At 48.6% G+C, this 17,063-nt stretch overlaps 1 protein-coding gene across 5 annotated transcripts in view; it reads left to right on the forward strand.

The window, feature by feature from the left end:
- The window catches only part of LOC308053794 (gamma-aminobutyric acid receptor subunit beta-4), a 111,388-nt gene that overhangs the window by 79,074 nt on the left and 15,251 nt on the right, over positions 1–17,063 (forward strand). For all 5 annotated transcript variants that reach the window (XM_080365513.1, XM_080365514.1, XM_080365510.1 and 2 more), the window contains 2 exons: positions 12,205–12,287; positions 16,637–16,774. In XM_080365513.1, the coding sequence (XP_080221639.1) occupies positions 12,205–12,287; positions 16,637–16,774 (221 nt within the window). The remainder of the gene's footprint in view (positions 1–12,204; positions 12,288–16,636; positions 16,775–17,063) is intronic.

Raw genomic sequence — 17,063 nt, forward strand, 5'->3', positions numbered from 1 at the left:
TTTTTTCTTTTTTTTTTTTTTTTTTTCCTTTTCAACTACCAAAATTCACAGCTGGCTTTTTAGACCTGCCTCCACATTCACAAATGATTGCGATAGCAGCTCTGGGCTTACATCCCAGTGCACCAAAGGAGGAGGAAAGACCTTTCTCCTTCAAAGAAGGTACACCCACCCTTCCCATTTACAGTATCAGCTCCTCTGCTGCTTCGTGTTTTGTGGCAAAGTCTGACTTGTTATGATTTTTTTCCCTCCTATTTAAGTAGCAGAGCTGTTTTGGGGAGGGTAAGGCTGGGTTTCGGCATAGCAAAGTAGGAAGCTGCCCAGGGCATCATCCTGCCAGGGCAGCAAGGTGGCTGTGCCCTGGGCTTTCCCCGTGGCAGAGCTCTGGGAAGCCGAGGGAGCAGCAGTTGCTGCTGGTGTTGAGGGACAGGCTGCAGCATGTGGGGGAATGTACGTGCTACTTTTCCCTTCGAACTAGTGGATGCCTCTTGCTCCAAGCCAGGAGACAGCAAAACATGCAACAAGCCCAACCTTGTGACTCTGTTCCAGTTCTTCCCCCTTCCTTCCCGGGCCAGGTACATCCATCTCTATACCTTGGGCTGGTGCTGCTTGGCTGATACTGCCAAGGAGCCCTGAGCCAGCTCTACTGAGCCACCAGAAAGAGAGCAGCCTTCCCACAGCTGACTACCCCGAATTTCCTCATTGTGTTAAAACAAGAGTGAAGGTTAGGCAAGAAGGCGCTTTCACTTGGGGTAGGTAGGAGTATAAATTCTGCCTGTTGGGAAGGAGTGAGCAAAGACTGCTGTTAAGCTCAGGCTGCTCTTTGCTGCTGAGCCAGCCCACCTGAGCGTAGAGCTGCCTCCCCCAGGCTGGTGGGAAATCTTTGCACACACCTGCATGGCAAAAGAAGAAATGCTAGTATATTTTTATCAGCTGCCATTTAGTCAGCTCAAAAGAGCAGTGTGAACCCTGCAGCACAGGCGACAGGCAGTAGAAGTCCTTGAAGGGTTTGCACTCGACCTGGCTCAGGCTGGGACACTGTGCAAGCACCTCCTGGATGTCCCTTCCCGTCCCCTTCCACAGGGCCCAGCAGAGCAGGGAAGGGAGCTTCCTCGCATGATGACCTGTGTAAACGGGTGAGATGAGGAAAATTGCATCTAGGCCAAAAGAAAGAAAATGACAGCTGTTTGCCCCTGTTATTTCCAGGGTGATAGTAAGAGCTGCCTGTGTTGTTTTAAATCTTGGCTGGTTTTCCTCCCCTGGAGAAAATGGCAATTGCAAAAATGAAGCACTGAGCAACTGAAGCTCCTGTTCATGAGCAGTGCCTCAGGTCAGGGCGGCTGGCTTTTACTATCCTGAAAGCACTGGGATTTTGAGGGACAAGCCAGGTGCCCTGAATGCTTAAAGTCCCTCTAGCTTTAGTCATAGTGGTATAGACAATGATTTCTTTAGGGCTGCTTTATGTACTGAGTCCTGCACCTGCGATTTTGCTGACAACAGAAGTACTCGGTCCAGTTTTGCAGGTGCAAATAACTGTGATCCTATTCAAAAATATGTAGCCATGTCCACAGTAGGTGTAAGCAAGTAAGAAAATAGTCACAGAGTGTTCATCTGTGCTCCCTTTATCTTTGTAAAAATGCACCCACGTTTGTCCTGCAAAGAAAAGTGTGGGTCCTCTGTCCTTTGAAGCCTGTTCTTGTCTTTTCCTGAGTTTTTCAGAAGGATTCATAAAATGGAGTTTCCCTGGTGGAAGAAAGCCAAAGGAGGAGAATTCTGTTTCTTTTCCTTTTTTTGTCTGTTTGTTTTTCCCCAAGCAAGAAACCACAGCTCTGCTCTTTCTCCTGCTACCTTCTCCCCAGCCAGTTCCCCCTCCTTTGAGCTTATCCTGTAGCAAAGTGACTCAATCATGCTATTTGTGGCACAACAGTCATTTTTCTTTCCAGCAGTCTCTGATGTCAGAGACCGGGAGGGATGACACCCTGGCAGGGCCCTGTCTTCAGCAGGTGTTCAAGCAACCGGCAGGATCAGCTCAAGCGCTGGATCGGACCCCAAGGTCCAAGTTAGCTCACACGGAAGTCAATGGGTATTTTGTTTCTGACTTCAGTGAGAACAAGATCAGGCTTCACATAACTTGTTTGCGCGAGTGAATGAAGCCCTTTATTCCTCCGCTCCACTCCATTGTGGAAGTTGTGTGTCAGAAAAGCATATGCTTGGTTTTGGTAGAATTAGCAAATTAATGGATGAAGGGAGTGCGGCAGATGTAATATAGCTACATCTTAGGAAAGCGTTCGATACAAAAGCTTACTCCAAAATTAATTCCCACTGGGCTCAGATTAAAAGCTGGTTGCCAGGTCTCCAACAAAAGGAATGCATAAACAGCAGCAGGCTGCGCCAGGGTGGCAGTGCTGGGCTGCTGCAGGGCTGGAGTCAGGACTGGTGTTCCCTACCCCCTTCCCAACGACTTAGCAGATGGCGTAAATCCCAGAAGGCCAAAGAGGGGCCTGGAGCCCGGATCCAACCCAGAGGGCACTCTCATCTCTGCAAACACGGAGCAGGATGGGAGGATGCAAACCTGCAGAGCTGACAGGGTGTTTAAGAGGTGCAACTGGCACAATGGTGCCTGAACTCGCCTGGCCCCCAAACGCCTTGCGGGGATTAAAAGTGCTTGGGAAGCACGGGAGGGCTGGTCACCCTGGGCACGTGGCAGGGAAGCACTGAAATGATGTGGAAAAGCTGCAATATGAAGGGAGGCTGAAAGTAGCTACCCACAGAGACAAAGTGATCGGCTACTGGGTAGTAGAGGGAGGCGGATGAAATAGTGAGGAAGAGCTGGATAGTACTGGCTGAATTGAATGTATTTATCCTCCTAATGGCTTTTTGTCAAAAACTGCCTTGGTTTCATCAAATTTTAAACAAAAAATTAGGGCAAAATTTTTCATTTAAGAAAAAGCATTTCAGAGAATGTTGATCTTTCACTCCCAATATTATGTAGAGAATTTTTCACTTAAGTCAATATTTCCCTCACCATTTCAAGCTGCTTTACTACCACTGCTGATGTATGAGTAACAGAGAGAATCATCAAAGGCTTTCTCTGGACCTCCAGAGACTGTCTAGTCCACACCTGCCACAATATTCAGGAAGCTTTACATTATCCCACATACAAGCTATACGTTATGGCCTGAGATTTTTACTTCCTTTTCTAGACCATGTAGCATCCATTTGGTAGTGAAACAAGTTGACACTTTTCAAATGCTGATGTCATCAGTGTTTTGCTATCCGTTTTCAGAGACCTAAAAATAGACACAACTGTAACAATGCTGAAATTCTCGTATGGTAATTTGAAATCATATTTGAAACCAACTTTAAAACATCCTTCTGGGAAATCTTGAAGCTATTTAATTTCATTCTAATTAGGGACAAAACCGGATTCCAGCAACACAGGTGCTTTGAGAAGCCCAGACTGCATCCCTGAGCTCTCTGAGAGGGAGCGGGTGGGCTGGGATGCTGGGAAGCAGGCGTGAAGCCGGGTGGACAGCAAGTGAGATGCAGTGCCTGGCTGGCAAGGAGCCCAAGCAATGTAAACTGAGCAACTAAAAAACTGCAGAGGAATTTGATGACGGAGACTAAATCCTGTGCAGAGAGAATGAGGAATCTCCTCCTGTGAAGGTGGTAGTTGTGGTGGGGAGCGTGTGCATATGTCTTGTGGGTTTTTTATTCCTGTCCACGATAGTCAGCTGCAATGAGATGTGTTTTAGAGGTGAAGCAGTTTGGATGCATGCAGAGGCGCCAAGGCATAGCGGGGCTCTGGGCCCAGGGAATACTCTCCTGGGGAAGCAGACCCCTGCTGTTCTCATCAGTGCAAATACCTGTTCAGTGCTTAGAGCAAGGAGGAGACAATTGTCATACTTCAAACAACTCACAATTTTTAGTTTTAAACTGAGAAAAGCTTTGCTTTGAGAAAAGTATCTGCTTTGGAGCACTTAATTTCTGCTTTTCCCGGGGTGAGTTTTGCCATCAGTCAGCTCCTCTCTGCAAGGTAGCGGCTCCTGGGGGACATCAGCCCTCGCATTGCAGCAAGCTGCTGCTGACCCGCTTATGGACCTGACCTTGTTCCTGGGCAAGGCAGCAGCTAGAGCACCACTTCTAGCTCACCTTACACAGGGAAACAATGCAAGCTAACAGATGTACGTCAGGCATCTCACCCACTCTCTCATTCAACAGCAGGTATGCTGCCAGAACCCCCTGCCGCCCTGGTGTGCAGTGCCTCCAGGGCTGCCCTGCCTGCTCCCAGGGGCTGGGACTCCACTGGAGTTCATCACAGCTCCCATCTCCAACCTGCCTCTTGATCAGGACCCAGCCCTGTCTGCATTACATTCCCCAGGTCCCAGTCTGGGGTTATTGGGTTCTCCAGCTGATAGGATGGTTTCTCCTACTCCTGTCTCACTCGAAGCCTGCTGTTTGCAGACATGTCCTTGTTCTCGCGATGGGTGTTATTTGATTTTCTGCAGAGAAGGTGTCCTGATGGGTTAAGACAGGAGTTTTTTCTGTACTGAGACCACTGAGCAATTTTCCTCTCCCATCTTACAGGCCAGAAGGGAAGGAATCCATGATTTTTGCTTCCCCTCCCTGAGAGAGGTTTCTCTAGAAATGTGAGAGATTATTCAGGCTCTACCCTAGTAACTGTGCCTGCTCCCTCTGCAAGTTAGGCAAAGGCAACAAAAAAATCTCTCCTTTGGCAGCTCGGGTGCAAACAGTTGGGCTTATGTCCATCCAGCTGGTCCTGCAGCCTTGTGCAGCTCCTACCATGGAGCTCTGCTTTGGGCCAGTTCCTTAGCACAAAGGTGTGGGGGCAGAGAAGAGTTCGTTAGGTGGGTGAGGGAAAATGAGAATTTAATTAGGAGCTCAGCTTCCCAGTTGAGGTTAAGGACAGATTGCCTTCTGCATTTTTGCCTTCTAGGGCTGGGATGAGGGAATTTAGCTGGAAACATTGGAAGGAAGCTTAATATGGAATTTCAGAATAGTCTTAGAAGCTGTGGAAGAAATCGGAGCTCAATAAAACAGGATAAAACAGTGTGCCAGAGCTGCTTCTCCACCCTTAATGTTGCAAGAACAGAGGCAAGCATCATCAGGGCCTACATCTATACGTTTGACTTGGTCAAGGAGTATCCACAAACAGCTGACTCCCACTGCCTCCTTGAAGATCACCGAAGCAGCTTGCATGCCCTGAACCCCTGGCTCACCCTGGCAGCACCTCTTAGTCTTCCTGCTTATTCTGTCCCAGCCACCAGTCTGAGCCCATCCCTGAACCCTATCTATTCTTTGCCAAATCCCGCAGGTTTAAGTTGTAGGTTACTGTTTTATTAATTCAGCTTCATCCCAGCCCGATGCTGTTGAAGGAAGAGACCTCCTGCTCCATTAAATGCAGATCACTGTTGTCTGGAGCAACAATAACAAACTAATCTCTTTTTAAACATGTTCCACTTGGGTCTCTCTTGTCCCCCAATCCAGCTGACAACTTGCAGACACACACTGCATTTCAAATAGAATAGAGGCAGGAAAGCAAAACCTTGCAGTGAGGGCAGCTCTGCCTTGTACTCTCTCAGGGTGGAAAAATGGTTGATTTAGATGACTGGTAGCCTGAGCAATAGTTTAGAAGAGCACACTTTTTTTTTTTTCCCCTCCCCTATCTGAGTGCAGTGCACACTCTTATTTATCAAATGATGCCTATGCAAGCACAGATGCTTTTGGAAACAGAGTGGCCTTAGCAGGATTGTGCCAAGGCTTATGGAGTCAGTTTTAGGCAAACAGACGCAAGGGGAAAATATTCTATATCCCTGCCTTTCTCTTGGTTCTAACATGACCTCCAGGAGTCTGCAAAGATCAGACCATGTTAAAAGAATGGCAGAATTCACCATGGGTTTATAAATCCCTTCAGGCCCTTGGAAGTTTGTGCTTACTGCCAGGCAGAAGGTGACATTTACCAGCATGTTTTTATGACTGACTTTGAGAATGCAGAGAGTAAAAATTCAGTTTTGGTTTTTCCCCATGTTCAGCAAAACAGCAGTTTTGCCTCTTTCTACTCTTAGTCACCAGAATTCCCTTATGAGTCTAACTTGCCCCATGGGGTGAGCCTGCACAAGTCCTGCGAAACACCAAGCTGCTTCCATCCATTCTCCTTATTGCTGCAAACTGTTGTGAGCTCTGAGAGTCTGTATCCCAGGGGGACAGGAGCATCTTCAGCATCTTGGGAGATCTGAAATCCAAAAAGTTGCAACCGGCAGCTTAAAAAATGTTTATATTTTGCTATGAGATTGTTTGTGTTAGCCCCTGCATAATGACACTCAATCCGTAACTGCAAAATTGGGTAAGTGCCTGAACTGCTGGCTCTGTCTTCCCTTGAATTAAGAAGGTAATGGTGGGGGTATTTGTGCTATACATCTTTTCTCACCCATACTGAATTTTAGGTAGCATCCTTGAAGCCAAAGATATCGGGGAACATTCTTGGACACTGGATGTCAGTGGCCTGCAAAATCAGTTTTTTTCCTGGGTTTGGTCTGTGTCCACGAACGTTGTCCCTTAGGCATTTCCCAGTTAGAACACGGCAGAGGATGGTGACCATTCTCAACAGGCATTTTGCGCATGGCCAGACCCTTTTTCTGGAGGGTAAGAACTTAAGTGTAGACAAAGGCTGTTCTGTACCAGTTGACATCAGCCCTAGAAACCAGTGCCAGGCACGTTCAGCTTTCTGGTATAGACAGTTATGACGCAGACAGTGCAGTAGTTTATTTTGTAAGGATAAGCTTAAGGGGAAAGGGACCCCACTTGTTTTAGGAACCTCTCAGAGGGAGTACACTGTTAGTTTTCCCCCCTCTCCCACCCAGTCCTCCTTAGAGAGTCTGGACCTGCTCTTTTCAAAATCAGATGATATTTTGGGAAAGTCATTTTTTGCACCTTACACTTAGATCTGGTGAATTTGGTTGTCCCAACACACTGGAGGTGATCTAGAGGATGAATTGATGGCCAAGGACCTTCAGAGCTGCAGTTTGGCAGAGGGAGATCTGGCTGGGGCAGGAGCTGAAAGGGCAGCTACCTTGGAGGCGGCCGGCAATGGGATAGGGAGGAGATGGAAAGAAGACCTTCAACTGTGGCAGGTTTTAATGGCAGGTTGGAGCTCTATGCTGCTCCTGTCTCTGGACTTACATAATCATTCTAAATAACATAGAAGAAACCATTAATAAGTAAACAGTGATGAGGAAGATCAGAGAGGGAATGAAATGGCTGGTGGTGTTCATGTCCGAGAACTGAAATATTTGTGAAGAACTGATGGTTCGCATAAACTTGAGCATTCCCTTTTGAGCTGCAGCTGTGGTGGGACAGTCCTCTGCTGCCGCCAGGTTCAGCTTGCAGAGCAGGCAGCGGTGGAGGGACGGCGGGCTGAAGCTGCGCTACCCTTTCTGCGCCAGCATCTGCTTTGTCAATACAAGCTTCAAGTGAGCAGAGCTTTCCTCATTGTAACAAATAAAGACCTAGCACTCACCCAGCGTGACTTAGAGCTTTGTGGCTGCTTTTCTAGAGACGGTCTCTACCTCACCTGGGCTGGAAGGATGCTTTTCAGAGTGACGTATCCACACTACTTTGGCTTCTGCTTGAATCCACTGGGTGCTGGTAGAGAATAGGGATCTCTGTCAGTCAACAGCCTGCCAGAGCTGCTTGACACCTTATAAGTGCATGTCCCTTTTTTTCTCTTTTTTTTTTTTTTTTTTTTTTTTCTTGAGGTGTATTCAGCCCCAGATGAACTATGTCAGCCTGCCAGCTGTGCAGAAGAGTACCAGGGCAGTGAGGACTTGGCTGCTTGGTAGCACAGCTGCCTACAGAGCTCAGGAGAAATGATTAGGGCAAGGGCACAAATGTCTTTTTTTGTGGGGAAAGAGGTGTAAAGGTGGTGACATGTGAGGGGGCTGACCTGGAGGCCCACGGGATGGGCAGGGATTGAGGGGGGAAAGGGGAGCCAGAGACGGAGGCTGGTGGTGGTGGCCGGACTTGGCAGCTGGAGGGAGTGGGACCGCTTCACTGAGTGCATCGTACAAAGCGCAGGCGAGCCTCTCCCCTCCGATGGGCAGTGTCTCTGTGAATTGCGGTCAAAGCAGATGAAATTTCACACCACACAAATTTTTGAATTTAAAAGGGGAGGGAGGTGGGTAGAGAAGTGGGAGAGGAGGAGGGGGAGGGAGAAGACGCAGCCTGGCTGGGTGCCAGTGCCTCTCGCTAATGCCACGGGGAAGGTGGCATCCTTCCCCAGCGTTCCCTCTGGCCCCCGCACTCCCTGCTCCCTTTCACTTCGGTTGCATCTCCTGGAGGCAGCATACTCTGTCTAGAGCTGTTTACAAGGCGATGGTTTGTTCTCTGTCTCCTCATCTCCTTTCTTACAGAGTGAGTATCCACTCCTCTGCTTTCTGTCTTTTATCTTCTCGTTCTTCTCCAGCTCTCCCTCGCCAGCTGCTTTTACCCCTTGCTTCCCCTGATCCCTCTCCTCTGTTTCCTTACCTCAGTGGCCGCCTGTCTCTCATCCCCACCCCTGCCTCCCCCATCAGTGTTCATGTTACCATCACTCTTCGATCCTCTCTTTATTTTTCCACCTCTTACTTTCCTTCCATCTTTATTGCCTGTTAACCCTGTTGAGGCACTCAGGAGCTCCGTAGTGTCAATCCTCCACATGTCTCTCCATCCAGTCCTCCCCACGTTGTTTCTATGTGCCAAGCAAACACCTCTTCACACAATAGCTCAGAGTGTATCAAGGTAATACGTTTATACTCATCAAGGAATCAGACAGAGGTTGGTCCTGTGGCCTTCTGGACTAAAGATGGCATGTGCTGTGACCCCACAAGGTCACTTGTGTGCCTGAGTTTTGCTCCCATTCCCCTTTAGCTGCAAAAGGTGGGTGCAGCCTCTCACCCCTTTGAGTCCCACCTGCCCATGGCACACAGCTAGCAAAGGAGCTAGAGAAATCTCTTGTTGGTCCCTCTAGGAACAAGTGAATGTTGAGTCAGTCAGAGGCCACAGGTGGACATTTCACCAACAATGGCAGCTGTTGTGTTGCTGTGGTCACCCACAATCACTGTCAGGCAGGGTACGGCAAAGGGAAGTTCGTGTCCAGAGTGCTTTTTGAGACTTGAAGTCTAAAGAATTAAACATCTCTCCTTCCTTTCTGTGATACCACTTGCTTTATCCTAAGTAGGGCTGATTTATCATGGTTTCGAAAACCTAGGATCTGAACTGAATCTGATGCCTCAGGCCCGCTGCCCCTTGCATCTGGTCACGCTGCAGGAGCCCCACATCCAGGTGGCCCTGGGGTGCTGGTGTCCCTGGGCTTGCCAGGCACACCTTACTGTGGGGATGGCACCGCAGCTGAAATACTCCAGACAAGCAGGTGACTACAGCCTAGGACAGCCGTGCGTGGCTGTGCTACCTCCACAATGAAAACCTAACAAAACCTTCTCCCTGCGAGGTCCCGATTCTCACCTCCCTGACAGTATTACATAGGCAAATCACCAGGATTTTGGGACCTGCAGCCAACTAGGGTATCTCCAGAGGATTCTGAACTGTACGGTGTGGATAGACTCACCCTTTAGTCAGAAGGAAAGAGAAATTATCTGGCTTTTGAGGATAGATGCCCTCGTAATCTTGGGGTTTTTTCTCCTTTCCGTCTTACTTGTCATAAGGTTCTCTTTTTTGAATTAATGGGACTAAATTCTGCCCTGATGTAAATCTTTGTTGATATAAATTGGTGTGATCTTGCAAAAATCATTGGAGTGGCTCTGGATTTATGCTGGCTGTTAGTGTGAGCAGGATTTGGCGCATGGAGTGTGGTAGCCATAGCTCACTGTGTCGTGCTCTGCGTTTCCAACCAGCACTGCAGGCGATAAGCAAATCCTGTTGCGAGGTGAGATGGTCCCTCTTGAGCCAGAAAAGGTTTCCCCTGGATGTCCTTTGTGTGGTCAAGTTAGCCAGCCAGGCTGCAATTTTAGGATGGACATTGTGAAAAGGTTTTAGCCCACAGGGGCCCACAAACGGGGTGGAAAGTTTTCATTTAATACATTTTTGCATCTCACACTTTAGGGAAAACAGGAAAAGGCATTTGTAACTGCGATCTCCCACGAGTGCAGTATAATATATACAGTATATGCCGTGTGCGGCATAGGGGGATGAGTCATACCTGTGCATGACTCTTTGGTCTCGGTGCCTGGCCAGGATGGACTCTGCACCTGCCACTTTGGGCTTTCCTGGCAAAGTGCAGCTCCCCCCAGGTGTGCTTTGGATCTGCTCCTCCGCCGTGGTCTCCTGTGCCCAGCTACCCCGGTCCAGGAGGATTAGGGTGGGGGAGGCATTGCGTTTCCAGCAGCCCTCTGAGAGATGCCAAACTGGGAGGCTGCAAAAGCAATACATGCTTTTACAAAGCTGTGGTTATAGTTTGTAAGTGGCTCCTGTCCTAATATCCTTCTCCCCCTCGGAGCTTTCTCCTCCACCCCAACCACATTACAGATAAAAGGGTTAAGAGCTCACTTGGGCCCCCTGCTCAGAGAGAGGGCAGTTGCAATGTTGTATCTAGACCCAGTGAGGATATATATAAATTCCCTCCGTCTCTTTGGATCTATTTATAGCACGGCAGGCAGTGGCAAAGGCTCTCCTCAAGGCTTCATCTCCTACAAACAGACTTCACAGACAGCAGAGAGATAAATTTAGCACACGAGATTTCTTAAAGAGCCAGTAGCTCTGCAGGGCTGTGTGCCTGCCATGCTACAGCCCCCACCCTGATACCCCCACGGGGGCAGACCTCTCCTGTGGATGCTTGCCTTCCCCCACCCCCCCACCCCCCACCTTCTACCCCTCCTTTCCAATTTTCTGTCCAGCTTCATCCATCCTTTTCCCTTTCCTGGTCTCTTTTTCTATAAGTTTTCTCTTTTTTTCCCCTTCTTTTTTGCTGGTTCGCCATCTCATCCTCTCTGCTTTCTTGCTTTTTTTTTTCCCCCCTCCCTTTTCTCTCTCCCAAGCCACAGGGCTCAGAAGATAAAGCTTTCTCGTTAACAGTTCACTGGTTATGCCCACATAGTAAAAAATGTGTAGCTTGATTAATGTCTTCCAGATGGTTAATTGAAAAAAAGGAGAGGGAGGGGGGGGAAAAGCACCAATCTCTACCCCCCCCCCCTTCAGCACTCTGCACACATGCATTGCACAGGACGAAAACTGTGTTGAAGGGTGAGGGGAGCGATATATTTGAGATGCAGGGGCAGCCTGTTAACTCCCGGGCAGCATTGCCAGGCTGGTGAGTTAGCTGTTGATTTGCTCTGTCCCTGCTTCATGCCCTCTTCCCTCATCTAATCCCATCGCAGAGAGCGATGCTCCTCCATGTGCGACACGTAGCACACACAAACCCTGCTCGCACCCTCACGTGAGCCCCACCGCCAGCACTGTGCTGCTGTGCCCCCACGCCACGCGCTGACACCCCAAAGCAGCACAGACCTTCGTTCTCTCCCCGTATTTATTTCTCGTGGGGATGCGCGCCCCACAACGTGTCTTCCATGGATCTTGATCGTGCAATGGGTTGTGCAGGAATGGCTCTTTACCAGAGCTGTGAGTCTACAGGAGTGGAAGGGCGCCGTGTTAACGTGGGTGTGATGGAGGGGGTGTGGGCGGGGGGGGGGGGGGGCAAGTTCAAGGTCACTGAGGCAGCTCGGGAAGAATAGGAAGTGATAATGTAGTCAGCTATTCTCCCTAGGTCATTGCTGGGCATTGTAATCAATACATCTTCTGTTTTACAGACACGTGTCAGCTGTCTCCCTCTTACAAACTAACATGCCTCTCCTCTCCGCCCCCCCCATGCCCATAGCTCTGCCTACTGCCGGTTTCTTTGTCTCTCACAGGAGAGACAGAGGAGGAACACAAATCCCTCCCCACCCAGTTAATAGAGATACTGCCTTGCTGACATGAGTCACGAAGGGTTTATGCCATGCAGTTGAGGGTGAGCTGCATCCAGGCCCCCACTCTGCACACCTCCCACCACGGATCTCCCTGGTTTCCAGGGAAACAGCGGCCCCAAATGCTGCCTGACTTTCACGTCTGCCTTTCATTTCTCCTTTTTTTTTTTTTTTTTTTTTTTTTTTAGGTAAGAAAAAATGCACAACTGATGTTTTTTCTCCCTTCGCCTTTCAGGATCACCACTACGGCTGCTTGCATGATGGACCTGCGGAGGTACCCCCTGGACCAGCAGAACTGCACGCTGGAGATCGAGAGCTGTGCGTATGCCTCGTGCTTACCCTCCGCCATGCAGTGCCACCTGATGCCACCTGCCCCAGCCACTTCCCACTCATGGGATGCCTCCCAGGGGTGTTACAGGCCATCCCCTCCTGGAGGATGTCCCCCGGGGCAGGACCTGGCTTCCTCATCCAAACTTTACCCTGAGGGGAACTCGTGGGTAGTATGCCCAGGAAAATGGAGCTCTAGCAGCAGGCTGGGCATTAAAATCACTTTCACCCTCGGAAGGGTGGTGGAAGCCTCCCTTAGCCCTAGGAAAGCCCTGGGAGCCTGCCTTGACTCGTGGCTGCCCCGCTCTGTGCAGGAGGTAGGACTCAAACCCTCCCACAGTCCCTTCCCATCTGGATCGTCCCTTGACTCCTATGGAAAGCCTCTTCTGACCATGCTAGCGGAGGAGGTCTGGCTCGCCCTCATAAAAATGCACTGCAGTATCCCTGCAGGAGCGGTCCAGAGCAGCAGATCAGTGGTGTTTATCACAGAATTGCTGTTTTCCAAAAAGAGGTCCCACAGCATCCACAGTCAGAAGGTGCCGTGCCGCCTTACCAGCCCTGCCTGCGCCTGGGAGCCTTCTTCCCATCCACCGCTTGCTCGGGATGCGTGGCCGTCGCGTAATGGGATGTAAATCAGGTCCTGCTGCAGGCACTCATGACATGTTGGTTCTGGTACTCCTGAGCATTTTGAGAATAGTTTCTGTGTAACCAAGAAAACAGAAGACAGAGAATTACCCACACAGTTCCTCGTGTAGTGATTTTGCTCTTAATGGGACACATCGAGCCAATTTGTTAGTTAAAGCTATGTTTCCTTACAGTATTTCTAAGATCCATGCAGAGATGAAGAGAGTCAATTGTTTTCTTCTTTGGAGCTTTTATCTTTTACACACTTCCACTTTTGAAATCTGCAGGGCTCCATTTTGTTTGCTTCCAAGTCCACACAACTCTGGAATAACAGTCCTGTTATGGCTGGTTTAAAAAACAAACTATATTTTTAAAAAAATAAAAACAAAAAAAAAAAAACCAAAAACAAACAACAAAGCAAACCGCTAAAATCTGTGGTGCAGGGGTGCTGGGTTTGTAAAGCAGCAGCTTGGGGCACCTACCTGCAGGAGGAAAGCCAGTGCTGGCACTGCCTGTTGATCCCATCGCTCCATCCCTAAAGCATCTCTCACCACGTATGCCCCTGCCCAGCCACGTGTCAGGATTCCACAAAAACCTGCTGAGGCAGGCTGCAAACAGGCTGTTAATCTGACATTTTAAGACATTGTATCAATACTTTATGATATTTCAGGTTGAAATGACTTGTCTTTGTGAACATTCTTTTACTTTTTAAAAGTAAAATGGAAATTTGATTTCCTTTTTAAAGCTAGAAATCAAAGCGAAGCATTTATTTTTAGACTGAACAACCTTTCCCTTTAGATTCACTTTTTAAAAATGGCTTCCTGAAAAACGTTTGATTTCATATTGCATAATGCCATAATAAAAAAAAAAATGCAAAAATTGGTACCCAATGCCAGCAGGTCATAGCGTAAATGGAATAGAGCTAGTTAACTGCAAAATCTCCTAAAATTAGTTACTGTAATTTGACATTTTCATTGCTGATCAGGAAGTAAATTTGAAGTCACTGCTGTTAAATTTGCGGATGATGAAGATAGCAGCCTGCGTAGCTTGCTTGCTGCACATTTGAATTCCTCCCAATCTGAATACATCCAGAATACGTTTGAACAGAGCTAAATGCGGAGGTCTGTGCCGGTGTGCGGGAGCGCGGGCCAGGCTGCCAGGCTCGTACCCGTGCAGGTATTGACCAGGGGAAGCGACGAAGGGACAGCAGCCCTGAGCACCACGGCTGGAGGTTTTGTAGCAGGGCTCTGACAAAAAGGGCTGGAGTGAGCCTGGGTTATATAAACCAGGGGAGCTGTGAGTCAGAGCAGGGAATCGATTGGCCTCTGAATACGTTGCTGATGAGATGGGGAAAGGGACTCTGTCTATATTTGCTTTCCAAAATTTAGAGAGGAAGTTGAGAAATCAGAAGAGGTTGAGAAAAGAAGCTAAAAAGTGGTTCAAGGGCTAGAGCAGATGTTTTGCAGCGAGGAACCTCAATAGCTCAATCTGGTTTGTTTACTGCAAAGGAGGTGGAGAGGTGACTTGTTTACAGGCTGGGTGCACCTCTGCAGAGGGGGAGCACTGGGTAGAAAGGGCTCGGTATCCTCCTAGAAAAATTCAGAACAACCACCGGAGTCTGAAAGTCTGAGCCCAATGAATTCAGATGTAAAATTACACACAATGTTTTTTAGCTGCAAGAGTGTTTGAGCTGCTGGAATCGTCCACCGGGAGGAGTGGGGGACTTGGCTGTTTCTTGCTGCTTTCCACACTTGGTCTCGGATGCTTTGAGAGAGATGCTACAGCCAGATGTGCTGCAGCCAGATGCAAATACCAGTTCTTGTGCACAAAGCTGGGGTACTCGAGGTAGTGTAATATCCTGTGACTCCCCAATGTCTGCAGCAGATGAGATGATAACCTGAAGGCCCTGATTCTTGATGGGCTTGTGGGTGTGGGTGCCTTACTGCCATGGGAGCAGGATCATGACATGGGGGATGAGAAGCAGATCTAGCATGGCATTTGGAAGATTGTTATTATTTTTTAGTACCCATGAATAAGTGCAGAAATGACTGAGAGCGCAGGATGTGGTCTTGGAGACTACACTATCATCATTCCTGTTTGGGAAGAGACCTCAGGGTATCTCTAGTCCAGCCTGCAGCTCAAAGCAGGGTCAGCTATGAGATCAGATCAAGTTGCTCAGCTCTTTATCCACTCAGGACCTGCAGGTTGACACCATCCTCAATGGTTCAGCTCACGTCTGGGTTAACCCTTGGTCTCTAAGGCTAGGTAGAAGAATTTCTCTTCCATGGTGCATTCAATAGCTCTTCATTCCCCTGATCCCACTAATACAGTGAGGCTGGTTTTGGTGGCATCTCTCCCTGGTGGATGTTAGCCTTGCTGGGTATTGCTAGCCAACTGCCTTTCTGCTGTGAGGGCTTGTGGATAGGGCAGGCTGTTGTGCTGCAGTGCAGAAGGTGAATAAAAGGAGTCTGTGGGAACAGGTGAAGTTCATGCTTTAAAGGAAGCCTTGCACCACGCCACACCAAAGCCTGTACGTATCTTACTGCTTCTTTGGCCAGGCTGGGTGTGGCCTTGAGCAACCTGGTCTAGTGGCAGATGTCTTTCCCCATGGCAGGGGGGTTGGAACTAGATGATCTTCAAGGTTCCTTCCAAACAAGCCCTTCTATGATTCTGTGATTTCTTGCACACAGAGGTGCTCCCATGCAGCTCTGCACTTTGCTTGGAATAAGAGGCCACCCCTTGTGCAGCAACAGCCACAGTGTTTCAAAACCCAGCTTGTCACAAGCAGCATTAATTTCCAAGAGGAGGTGAATCTTTGCCCACAAAGGCAACAGGCATGGTTGTGAACATCACACCAATGAAAGGGGAGACACATGATTTTGTCCCCTGGGCTTCATTCCCCATAAGTCCAGAGCATCTGGGGACTCTTTCTCCTGGGATTGTGGCGTTAGGCTCCTCAGCACTTCCAGCCTGTGCAGCCCTCTCTGGCATGTATACTTTGGGGTTAAAGTAGGAGGCTGTATCGTTGGCTGAGTTAAAAAACCCCTTACCCTGAAACAAGGGATGAGTATTTGTTAGCAGCCTGACTCCCCTTTCTTCTCCCACTACCGCTCTTTTCAGCCAGCACTTGGTAAAAGCAGCCCCCAATCTCAGAGACTCCGTCTGCTTCCTGACTCCAAATTTTGGCCAAAAGTACTTAGAAGAGGGAGGTGCTCTGATGGTTAAATTTCTTTTCAGCTGCTGTTGTAGGTCTTTTTCTCTCTGGGAATTTTTAAATACTTCGGTGCTCTGTTTACCTAGTCCCCACCAGGATGTATTGTGTGGTCTCCCCCTTCTGGTACAAGGAGGCAGTTTTTACAAAGCAAGATGCTGTGTTTGGTTCATTTGACAGAGGCTTCTGATGGTCAAGTCCCTGTCATGTCAGCCATGGAGATTATGTGGTGAAGTCAAGGCTTGATGGGCCACTTCTCACCTTTTCCTCCTGAATTCTAGCCAGAAGTGGGAGTTCTGACCAATTTTTTCCTCTTCTCCTGGGGTCTGTACTGTCAAGCTCAGCTGAAGAAGAAAAGTATGTCTGCAGAGAAGGGCTATGCTTGCTGTCTAATGGTGTGGGCTTTCCTCTGGATCCTCTTCCAAATCACATTAGTGAAAATGGGGGTGTCGCCTGCTCCAGATTGTCAGCTTAATTCTCTCTCTGTGCTTCTTCATCTCTGCAGATGGTTACACAGTTGATGACATTGTCTTCTTCTGGCAAGGAAATGATTCTGCCGTCACGGGGATGGAGGTGCTAGAATTGCCCCAGTTCACCATTATCGAGCAGAGGCTGGTCAGCAGGGAAGTGGTCTTCACCACCGGTGAGTGTCTGCTGAAGGGAGGCCATGGAATGTGCAAACCCTCTGCTGACCAGTGTCAGTGTGGTTCTTCCTTTGATTGAGATGCTGGAGGCACTAACTTAGAATCTAGGCTTCAACTTGTTTTCATTTCTTTCAAAACACCAACTGAGCTCAAAGTAGAAGCTCTTTAGGAGGTTTTCAGCCCTTAACTTATTTTGATGTTGTTTGCAACTGGGTTTTGAAGCTAATGTAGGTGCAATAATAAACAGAAGAATATATCGGTTGAAATGCAAGTGGTCTATGAAATGAT

This window comes from Falco punctatus (assembly GCF_963210335.1).
Source record: "Falco punctatus genome assembly, chromosome: 15".
Classification (NCBI taxonomy): domain Eukaryota; kingdom Metazoa; phylum Chordata; class Aves; order Falconiformes; family Falconidae; genus Falco; species Falco punctatus.